This window comes from Hippoglossus hippoglossus, chromosome 17 (genome assembly GCF_009819705.1).
Source record: "Hippoglossus hippoglossus isolate fHipHip1 chromosome 17, fHipHip1.pri, whole genome shotgun sequence".
Taxonomy (NCBI): Eukaryota; Metazoa; Chordata; class Actinopteri; order Pleuronectiformes; family Pleuronectidae; genus Hippoglossus; species Hippoglossus hippoglossus.
Window position 1 is genome coordinate 10,921,063 of NC_047167.1, and position 12,406 is coordinate 10,933,468.

Here is a 12,406-nt window from a genome sequence, read left to right on the forward strand (position 1 = left end):
ACTGATTTTAAATACAAGCCCTGGGTTTTTCTTATAGGTGCAGATCGGCTTAAACCAATTTTCACCCAGGTTTTATGTTCCTCACACCAAGAGGTTTGCTGTGTGTTCCTGCTTTAAAAAATGCAGACAACTGCACTTTACAGTAATTCAGCTGAGTGATCCTCTTGTGACAGAAAGTAATCCAGTAATAGACCGTGAAGAGAAAATTGGGGAAATGCAGATGAGATGATGATCATACTATCTTATAGATGATGTTTCAGATTAGCCAGATTTTTGTATTTGTGAGTTTGTAAAGATTGTTATTTTCATCTTTTTTGTAATAACTATTCAAACGTAAAACCAGTGATTGACTTAAATTCTACACATTCAATAGGACTTCACTTTTATAAAGTGGACGTATATACAAAGTGCAACAATATCCATAAACTATTAGCACAATATTTCTTGCATCATAAGAGAAATTTTACCTCAACTCTGGGGTTAAAAAGCTGGACGTCACAGTTAATACTACTCTCACATCTGTATGCTGAGTTAAACTTCAGCCAACTGCTAGTTAGCTTAGCATAAAGCAGTGTCGAAGCGTCGCTTTGGAATAGAGATTTCGAAGGGTCGTTCAATTGTGGCCGACAAATACATCCTTCCATTCCCAAGCAACCAAGGCTCCAATGGTTGGACCTTTCTTAGTTCAACCTGTCCCAGGTTTCATTGCGCAATGAATGGCGATGAAGCTGAGCTGCAGTAAGAACAGTCGCTTAAAGTAGCTAATGATGTAATGCCAAAGATGGTGAAGCAAATAGGAAATCCGCCGTAGACCACATCGTCGGTCAAAGGCCGCCTCCTTCGTGAGCTGCGTAGACCGGGTCCTCTGAAGGAGGAGGTCCCTGAATTGGGACATAGCTCCAGACTGGAGAGTGTGGGTAGCTAGTCTGTTTTTGTATGGATTAAACAAACTAGGTAATGGATTAGTAAACTTTAAAGTTGCAGTTAAAAAATGTTATGTCCTTGGGATGGAGCCAGGCTAGCTGTCTCCCCTGCTGCCTATATGCTAAGCTCGGCTAACCGTACCCTGTTAAAAGCTTCATATTTAGTGCGCAGACACAAGAGTGGTATCGATCTTCTCATCTAATTTGCTGAAAGAAAGATGAGTGTATTTCCCAAAAGGCTGAACTGTATGACGTTCATCAGAGGGACATTACTACGGAGACTGAAATCACCTCTTCAGAAACAATAGCCGGCTTCAGTAAAGATAACTTACTCTGCTCACACACACACACACACACACACACACACACACACACACACACACACAGCCTCTTCTGCCTCCACTTCACTGAGATTGCAGTTCAACGAGTGAGAGTGTTGTCAGGGCAACAAAACAGGCCGATGGAGAGCAGGATGAAGAAGTGAGAAGAGTTGAGCTCTGAACTTTGGAAGCAAACTGGTGTCGAACGAAGACTCACTACATTTTCTCTCATGCTGTCTTTCCATCAGTCCTCTCTCCACTCATCCACAAACCACCAGAGGCTCTCAGTCCATCTTTTTTCCTCCAGTTTTCTCTCTCCATCTGCGCTCTCATCCGCTGTTCATTTCATTGAAGTTGTGTGCTGCTGTATATCCTTCCTGTCCTACCTCATCGCCTGTTTTACCTCATAAATATGAGATACATCCTTTGTCATAATTTAATTAATGGAACTGTTGATGTAAAATATTCACTTATTTCCTCTGTATGTGAATGACGGGTGTATTTCTCCTGCCGTTGGCAAATCTCAATATGCAATGTTTTTAATTTCCTCTCACAGTGAGTTTTTTTGGGTGGGATGAGGTGCAGGATTTAACAGTGAAAATAATATTCTTCTTCAAGTGTGACCGCTGTCTGCAAATTGAATGTGTCTATGATTATTTAATTTTAATATAAATTATTCTTTGATTCTGTTCTACTGCTCCTGTTTTTAACTAAGTATTCTGAACAGAAAAATATTATATTGATCCTCTACACTTTGACAAAGACGACATAAATTACACATCAGGCCAGAATAAATTACACAGATTTAAATGAGTTGTGTTTTGTGAAACACATGAAGAAAGCATGGTGATGTGGTAGTTAGGTCTCTGGACCATCAGTTGTCTGACGTACACAGAATAAATTATAAAACAATAAATAAAGATATAAAAAAACAAAATCATTTGTCTTTAGACTGAAAACCAAAGTTCATAAAATTACATTTTAATTGATTAATGTACTCTGAAATATGAATGAATAATTTCATAAACAACAACAAGCTGAGTTTGATGAATGCAGAAGATAAATTGGTTATTATTTGCTGCTTTCCTTTCATTACGTATGATAATGATGGAAAAATTTAAATAGATCAAAGAAATAAATGCAGCAGCCTCCAGGAAACCAGAAACCAGAGAGAGTAAATCATCAACTGGTGAAATAACAAAGAGTGGTGGGAATACTGGAAAGTCAAAAAAAACACCCAATCAGAAAACCTGGATAATGTTCATCAATCATCTAGATAACTTACGACATGGACATTTACGAGATCAAGTCGAGTATCAGAAGAACCAGCTGTCATCAGTTCACTCTTGTTTGTATCTACTTTTTCTGTGTAACACACTCTTACACACCTACAGTCATAGACTTATTTAGAGGGAGACTACTCATATTAACCAAGACATTTTTTACTTATCAAATGCTCTTCCTGCATTTACATGTCTGAGATGTGAGGCTGGATTTTCATGAATAAGGCAAATGACAAATCTAACCCAATTTCAGGTAAAAAAAAAAAGTCAGTCTTCTCTGCTGCTGTCCAAGAGGGAATAAAAATGTGAAGACGCACTTTTGCAATGCTGCTGCTTTAGAGGATTTTTAAAGAATGTGCCATGGTTTATTGAGAATTTTATTCTCTACAGCCTTGAAAAAAAAGTTGTGGCGACCCAAAAGGCAGACTGAGCGCGAACCTGAAAATGTTTATGAAAATATTCATATATGTGACGAACTGTACCTCGATGAGACCCCCAGCCCCCTCCCCCTTCCACTGTGGCAGAGGGTACAAGCCAACTCTGCTATTTCATATAACACGTGCAGAGGAGTAAAGATGCCATTCTGACAGAAGACTATGACAGGAGGGCTGCCCTAGTTTGTCGCTTGAAGAGGCTCCGGAGTGTTTGTGTGCATGCGCGCGTGTATGCATGTATGTGTGTATGTGTGTGTGTGTAGGTTTGTCTGTGCATGCTGGTTGAACGCTTACAGTGTTGAACTGTGACATCCAGTCAGATCCAGACACTTTTTTTTTTAATAAGCTCCTTCCGCCAGTACACCAACAACTCATGAAGGGCAAAAAGCAAAAAACACACACACACATTGGTCCCCACAAGGTCTACTGATCCTGACAAGGTCAGTGTTTACACTGGAAAATGTCCTAAAGAAGGAACAAAAAACGAGTACACACACATTAGAATTCAGAAATGACCTGATAGAAATGAAACCACTGCTACCAGTCTGTACATACTCTCTAAACTGCGACGCATCGCTCCAAAGAACTGACTTAAAATAGAAGGTGAGGACTGATTAGAGTTAATGAGCAATGACAGATAAAGATTTTGTTTTTCTCAGTAAGACAAGGAACAGCTACATTCTTCCCCCTCAAGTGTATGTTTTTCTGTCCTGGGGCTTTTCTCCATTTCTTTGTGCTCCGTTAGTTCTTAAGACAATCTTTCTGATGGGACAAGAACACACACACACACACACACACACACACACACACAGACGTATGGCTGTCACACAGTGGTTGGTCACATGAGGGTAAATTGGCCTGGAATCTCTGGAGTGTGCCATGGCAATGGAGACAGATAGGAAATCACATGTCAGATAAAGGTGTGCAGGTTGCTACTGTCGATACACACACATAATATATGGGCAGTCACACACACACACCTCAGTGCCTGTCGATACCACACCTACAGTAATTGCCCGTCCATCAACTTTGTCTGACTGCCCTGCTGCCTCCATAAAATCAAACTTAAACCAATTTGCACTGATGTGGACGGCATCAAGTAGTAAATAGACGAGTTAAACTGGTAAAACATGGGAGCGTAAAAGGATGGGGGGGGGGGGGGGGGGTTAGGATGTACTGCAGGAGAATTCAGGGGGGGTTATGCTAACACACCAAAACAACACACACATGTTTGATAGCTTGGCCTTGTTTGCTGCTCTTCAGTTTTGTCTGTTAGAACTCTAGAGGCTTGAGTTAAAATCCCTGTATTTTCTTGTTTTTCCATAAAAAGAAGACCCTCACTCAGAATGCTTTAGACTGTTAAACATACAATATGTAACTTCAGCCACTAGGGGTCCCCCAGTCAAAAACAATAACGACAATAATGGGAGTTGTTTTCAACACCAGGAGCGTGTCGATGCAAATCGACCTCACACAACCCAGACGCAAATCATGTTCACGAATGAGGTAATGTATTTAAGTTTTACTCACGTTACGCAGCGAACAGCAATGAATATTTGGGATCAATACAAACAGTGGAAGGACAAAGCTGCCAAATGGCTGTCTCTGTGTGAGACGGGCAGAGCCACAGGTAAAGCAGATGTGACGCAGCTAAAAGGCGACTGAAATGAAACGTCCTGTTACTTTGAATAAACTCTGGGATTTTTCTGGGTTTGAACATTGATGGAAACATTTTAGATAATGTAATTGCACAAGTCCAAAACATTTATAAACAAAGGTCTTGAAGGAATAAGAGGACGAATTGTTACATATTACATCTTTAAGAATGATTTTATGCTAATCCACCAACTCTATAGTGGTTAAGTTTATGCAATTGCTTTAGTAAGGTTTGGGAAAAGATCTTGGTCGTGTTTAAAAGATGTGAACAGAGGTCTCTGCTGTCAGAAACTTTGTACAACCATCCACCCACTGCAGCAGTGCTACAACATTAAGGTACCTCTGCTCTTTTGTCAGGAGAACCTTTGAAGCATTCTGGAAATTAAAATCAATGGATAGCCTAACTGCATGAATATTCCAGTTAAATCCAAGCCTTAAAATTCTTAGGTATTTTTTTCTCGTAATACCTTCAATGCCTTTTATGAACAGTGGAGAAACTATTGGAGCGCTGGTCAGCAAACACATCTACAGCTGACCCAAATCCTCGGCTGTTTGTTTGTGAAGCTGCCTAATGCAGCCTTTCACAATCATGACACGAGCCAAACCAGCAGAGCAAACAACAAAAGGATAACAGAAAGCGAGGGAGAGAAAGAGGAGGAGAGAGGGGAGGGAGGTAAGGAAACAACCAAATTCAATTTAGCCAAATTAAAGGTCAGGAGGTGCAGGGGTGAGAGGAAACCAGGAAAAGAGGAATTTGTGTGTGTGTGTGTGCGCGTGTGTGTGTGTGTGTTTAACAGTGGCCAAGGCCCAGTGATCAGTGACTGGACCAGCAGTTAAGGGCTTGTTCAGAGGGGGAAGGGGTCAGCAGACATGGCGGTGGGTGGGGGGAAAACCCACTTACATCCAAACTTCACTTCAGACAGCACACACTGAGAGAAGACTTCCTCTGACATTAATGAGCTCTGCATCTGACGGGAATCATCCGAGCCTAAAAACTGTTCCAAGTTCTATTCAAGCTAGTTAACACACACACACACACACACACACACACACACACACACACACACTCACACACACACACACACGTACATTCACTCTGACAAAAGGAACAGAAAATATTGTGTTTAGATACTTTCTGTCATGTCAGCTTGTGGAAAGACGATAATTGAATTACAGTACACACTGACTACATAATATAAAAAAGGTCTGTACATTAATCTAAGTAAACTACAAAAACCAAGTAACACAGATAATAAGTAAGAATAAGTCTTCACCCTGTGGCTGTAGACTGTATCTGAAGATGGGCAACATGTCTCCACTTCCTCCCACTATCCAGAATTAAAGCCAAAATATCTCGGATATGAACACCGCCGTCTTGCGCATTTGGATCCAGAGTCTGTTCAGTAGTGATCGGGGGAAGGAGCCACAGCAGCGAGGTCGCATCAATACACGTGCTCGACCAATCGAGAGTCAGTCAAAGCAACAGCGTCAATTATGACGTGTTCGCCCGTTTCTATAGCATCAAATGACTAATTAAAACCAAACCCTGGAAAACACTTGAACAGACCACTTGATAAGAACAACCTAAAAGACAGACATGAGAGTTTTATAAAATCTCTCTCTGCGAGAAAGAAGTAAGCAAAAATACGAGAAAATACGAAGCCATATTTAGCAACCACTGACTACCGTCAACTACAACACAATGGCTCTGTGGGCACTGTTATCGGTGCCCTGTTCAGCAGGGCACAGAGAGATGGTTGGGTTATTCAGTTTGTCTTGATCTGCTTCTCTGTCTTTGTTCTCATTTTCCTTTCTCACTTTGTCTCACAGATTCTCTCTGGTGGATCTGTCTTTTTGTCTTTTATTTATCATTTGAGTCTCTGTCGCTCTCTCTCTGTCTCTCTCTCTCTCACACACACACGCAATCAATCCGTGAGGTGAAGCCCTCGCAGCAGAATCATTCTCTGTCGCTGAGCTGTATTTATAACCCCATCTATCAGCCAGCCCCGGGAATACGTGACACTATTCTCTGGACCAAGACCACCAAACTGCCCCCCAGCCGTGCATTAGAGTAGGATCAGTGTATGTGGGCGTTTGTGCGTGTGCATGTGCTCATATGCCCATTTGTGCTTGTGCATGGGCCTGTGTTAAGCAGATATCAGAGCTCAACCTCATTACAGAAAACACACAGCAGCTCACAACTCCTGTCCAACTGTTGGCGATCAGCGGAAGAACCAGCGAGAGAGAGGGAAAGAAAAGAAGACGACAAGAGGGAAAACAACCAAGGAGAGAGTGACGGAGGGCGGGAGGGAGGCAGATGGAAAATAGAGAAGGGCAGAAATGGGAAAAAAAGCAGGATTGGAGATGGAGTAGTGGAGGTAGTAAAGAAAACAGGAGGGTGCTTGCGCTTGCTGTCTTCTCTGCTGCTCTCTGATGAGAGCGGAGATCTATATCCTCTTCTGTCCAAGGTCACGGTTGTTACATGGGAGCAAAGCAATATCTCGGACCCACACACACACACACACACTATGTGAGATATGGCTCTGCCGATAACTACAAGCTACCATTATAGATTAAAGCAATTAAACTGGAGGCGACCTTTAACCGAACATTATGCCACAGTCAGGATCTTGTGTGAATCATAAGATGTGCGTGTGTGATGAGAGTGTGTGTGTGTGTGTGTATGTGTGTGTGTAAGTAGAGGGCATGCTTTACATATGCTTGCCTCACTGCTCACCCTCATGTTCACATTACGAAGCAATGCAGCCTTTTCCCACCCAGCATCCCGAGGCCAGTCCAATAAAAATACATGTCTGGTTGCAAGATTACATTAAATCTCAAAACTGTAATAAAACTGAATAGGCCAGAGTACCGCAATCCCACACTGCCGGTACCTATCAGACAGAATCACAACACAGATTTCGGTGCCTTATTTCGGTGCCTGAGCTATGTACTGCAACCCATACAGGCAACATTAACATCCCCACATGTGCCTAGTTAACATTACACTTAACTGGTGGCAACACGGCTCTGGAAGCACGTAACATTAACCTATAGTTACCTAGTAGCTACCCCAAGACGACAGACGACACAACAACAAAAATCCTAAAGCTAAACGTAAAGTGTGGGTGTATTTCACCCAAAAAGATACAGACACCGGGACGTGCGGCAAAAGTTTAAAAATGGGAGGAACACGACAAACTGAATGAAGCACCTGGCGACACATGGGATACTTTCAAAAGCAGAGGGATTTTATGTCTGTTTGCTTGTATGACCCCTCAGCTGGCTGGGTGGACGTCCCAACTTCCAATTTGTCTTAGCAACAAAAAAGCCGTTCTTATTATATAGAGCGTTTGAAAGAAAAAAGTATTGCATCTGTCACCGTTTCAGCACCCTTATCGGAAAAAACCCCAACGAAACCCAACCCTAAATATATTCCCTGTTCTGTTGTTTCACCCCCTCCCTCACCCTGGGCAGAGGAAGGAATTAAAACATTAATTTGCATCCCTTATAGTCAACATCCCGTTGCAGCTGAAGGAAGCATAGAGCTCCAATCATGCTTCTGTGTTTTTTCTAGGCTTGAGGAGGTATATTTAGAGACAGATAAATAGAAGGAAGTAATCTGCTCTATTCCCCAGCATGATTCTGCACTAGAGGGGGAGCAGGAAAAAAGTAGGCCCAGAGAAAGAGAAGACAATTGTCGTTCCACTGGGTTATCAGGAGGGTAAAGTAGGGATGAAGACAGCGGGACAAAAAGGAACCGAGCAGAAACCTGTGAAACCCACCCAGCTGTTACATCAGTATGCCCCCAGGGCCGGGACTCGTTGTGTGTTGGGCTCCCTCTGCTGGCTCACAGAAACTCACCCCACTCCTCCTCCTCCCTGTTCTGCTGGTAACAAAGACCTTCAGAGGATGCTCTTCATCACAACAACTTATGAATGAGCCCATTTCATCCACAGATCATGTTCCCCAAGTCCACAGTTAGCAGCAATTTGGAGCAATTCTCTCAGTTGTGCCAAGGCACAGTGTTCCAGCCCACCCTCATAACTGGGTTTCTTGTAAATGCCAACAATTTCGGAGCAGATCAATAAGCCCTTGTAGTAAACTAAGCTTGTTGACAGCTTAACACTATTTTGCTGCTAACACTATCAGCTGTATCAAAGGGACTGTGCTTTTAATTGAGCTTTGAGAGTTTTATGACAGCCGTGCTTTTCGCTACGAGACAGACTCAGAGGGAGGATTTCCTGGAATAACATGACTGCCGAGATGCGTGGGTGGAGAATATGCACACTCATAGACTAACACAAGGTACAGATGCACACACACACACACACACACACACACACACACACACACACACACACACCCAAACTGGCACAAAAGAAAAGCAGTCCCTCAGCTAAGCGTGCAGTCACAGCAGGAAAACTGGCAGGCTGAGAGGTAAAAGCAGAGCATAGAGCGGCGGACAAAAATGGCTTCATTGGATTACTGTCCCACTGGGGCACCCACACAAACACACACACACAACACTAATACACACACATACACAAGTCAGGGGCTTGGCTAAAAAGTGCCAATTAGTCCAATGGGCTGAAGCAGCAGGACAGAGAAATGATCAGAGGGGGAAGGACAAAGACACTAGACACCCAATATAAAAAGTGTACATTGAAAACTCTGTTGACCTGTCAGTCACCTCAAAAATTCTCCAGTTGAACATCAGACACACACGTGCACAGCAGCTCACAGATGCCCCCTGTGCGTTTATCCCTATCAACAGGAGTTTCCTTTGGCTTCCAGGGGGGGTTACATCATTCATGCTCGTTTGAATGAATATTTCATCGGTGTGTTAGTGTCTCCCTCACATGCATTGTCTCCTGCTGTTAGCGCACTGCTCTTCCTTCTCCGCTCGCTGCCTACCTAACCTCCAGAGCTTTTGTTCTCTATGAGCTCCTCTGGGCTGTGACATACACTCAGCTCACACACAGTTGAGTCAGCCAGAGACACGCAGGAGGTCCCCTCAAACCTGAGTGTGGCCTGGCCTGTGCTGTCCCGTGTGCGCGGGGGGTTGATGTGAAATCATTTGACTGTTTAATCTACTGTGAAAGTAGGAGAAAGGTAGCAACCATGCAGCTCATGACAGGGATGCAGCCTTGTTGAGCCGCACAAAAGGACACGACCGGAGCTGTGAATGAAAACGCTTCACAGGATGACAGTCAAGTCACAGCTGGTATCACCTCCAGTCAGACTGCCTGACAGCACGAGAAGCAACAAACAAACACTCACAAAAGACCCACCGTGTGCTCCTCAAACCAGTTATTTTGAATGTGCACTGCTGTGCTCCTTTCTCCACTTAGAAGTTCCCATCTGGAGCCAGCTCCCATGTTTCAGTCCAGCAGGCAGTCAGGAGTAGTTAGTGAGTAAATGCATTGGCTAATTTCAGGCCCAGCATCGATGTTAATACAATAACCAGGAGAAGCTCAGCAGCAGCGTGTGATAAATTTAATGTAATTGCTGCTCCTCATTTGTAGACTGCAGCAGAGGGGAAGAGCATCTATCAGTGGGTTATAATGAAGATATCTATAATTTAGAAGCATTGTGACACAGAGGTCAATATTGCCTTGGCATAATCATTATAAGTTAGGCTGCTTTAATGCAAGAAAAACAAAAAGAGTAAGACAGATGTGGAGCTTTTTCCAGATGTCAGAAAGTAAAATTGTCCACATCAGCCATCTCCATCCTCAGCATGTCAGGGATGCATGTGTGTATATACGTCATGCAAATTTAATTCCAATATTCCCGGGAAAGAAAAAACGTGACGAACAGTTTCTCCCCCCCTCCTCTGCTTCCCTCCATCTCCGCTTTTCTTTATGCATCATTCATAACCGAGCCGAGCACTTTCTGCGCCGCTCCGCTCCGCGCTCTCCCCGGCCAGTGGAACCGCGGGGACCGGGGCTCCTCGTCCGCCAACGCAGCGCACAACAGCCCCAAAGTCATCTATGTATACACGCTCACACGCACACTCACACAACCTTCCAGGTCCAGGACACCCACCTTCATTCTCCGGGTAATTCCGTAAGGCTCGGCACGGCGACAGAAAGAGGAGCAGGGAGTACAGGAGGAGAGGGGATGGATAGATCCACAGGACGCGTGGTGGTGGTGCCATTTTTCAGGCTGCGCTGCGCCCTCGCTGCATCCCTGTCGGCGGTGTCGAGTCGGTGAGCGCAGCTCTGCGATTGAGGAGAGAGAGTGGGGAGAGAGAGAAAGAGAGAGGGGGAGAGTGAGGAAAGTAGAGAGAGAGAGAGGAGGAGGTGGAGGAGGAGACGCTGGGAAGGAGGGTCCACAGTCAGCCAAGTCCTGTCATTCAGCCGCCTGGCTGTGGGGTGGTACAGCAGCGGTCTTTGGAGACTCCTTGCACCGGGTTACACTGCAAAACAAGAGGGAGAAAAAAACATCTGAACAAGTGATTTTAAGTTTGAAAGTATAATTTGCCCTACAACTTAGAAAACAACAGCGAATTTCAATTGTCAGTGCTTCAAGGACACAATGAAAATTCTGTAATCTCTTTCAAAGCCATCCTAAAAGCACAGTGGAGCCTCAAATTTATAAAGTATATATGTCACAGCAAAATCAAACCTCTTATGGGATTATAGGATTCTAATTCTGTAATTCTGTAAAGCCCATTCATTTAAAAAGAAATACGGATATAGCAAAAAAGAGTTTCACTTTTTAAAATCTGTTATAGTGCATGGCCGTTCTCAACCTGCCCCGAACTAGAGAATCGGTTGTCATTGTAAACGCATATCATTATCCACAACATCACTAAAGGTAAAATCACAGTTTCCGTGTCCGCCGGTCCGCTATGGTCCTCATGACGTAACTGTCTCATCCACCCATGTCCACTAAGGTTCTCATGAACTCCTATACGGTCGTCCGTGTGCAGCCCAAAATTTGCAACTGCGCTAACTGTATGTATCGACTGCGCATGTTCCAGGTACAATATATGCACCGACCAGAATGGAATGTTGGATCAAGTACGCATGCCTGGGACGCCAGACCAGCGTGGACCCTCATTTTAGTATAACTGGAACTGTGGGCATGTACGTGGGACTGGAACGAGTAGGCAACTCTCAGTGGACATAGAATGCGGAAAGTATGGTCAATAAAGTGCTAGTTGCCTATTCTTCAAATTCTATTGATATTGAAAGTATCACATGTTCAAATCGCAGCAAATGTGACACTGCACTTCCTTAACAATACACAAACCAAGTGTGAAGCCATTAAAACAGTTCTCAAGGCACAAGAGCTACAGTCAGACAAACAGTGATCTCTGGAATCATTAGATGGATTTATAACAATGGCATGAAGTAGTTGTGTTTTCATCAACCCATAAGGAACAGACACACTGTTTGACATGACTGTAATCACTGAAAATCTAACCATGGCATCCACCTGCAGCACTTAACCTGTATTCACTGTGGCCTGTATTAAATTCCTTTACAATAGACTATGCAGTTAAGATAGTCATTCCACTGTGTTGTATTTAGTTTAACTCAGAACCACATTCTCTGGAAACCACAACAAAACCAGGCCTCTCGTGCTGTTTGGATCCACAGTCAACAGTGGGTAGCGCCAGGATAAACACTTCCATCTCACTGTAGAAAAGACTGTCAATTATTTTGATAAGCGACATGGGCACAAGCCAATTACAGCATTAGTGTCAGCTCCAGCTCGCCTCGCTCTGTCTTCGCCCAGTTGTTGATATGGTTCCTGCAGATGTGACCGGCAGTAGG

At 43.7% G+C, this 12,406-nt stretch overlaps 1 protein-coding gene across 1 annotated transcript in view; it reads right to left on the bottom strand.

The window, feature by feature from the left end:
* LOC117778088 (ephrin type-A receptor 3-like) overlaps positions 1 to 10,880 on the bottom strand; it is an 86,607-nt gene extending 75,727 nt beyond the window's left edge. The window contains 1 exon segment of the mRNA XM_034613341.1: positions 10,668 to 10,880. Coding sequence (XP_034469232.1) covers positions 10,668 to 10,779 — 112 coding nt within the window. The 5' untranslated portion in view covers positions 10,780 to 10,880.
* Positions 10,881 to 12,406: the final 1,526 nt, after the last annotated feature.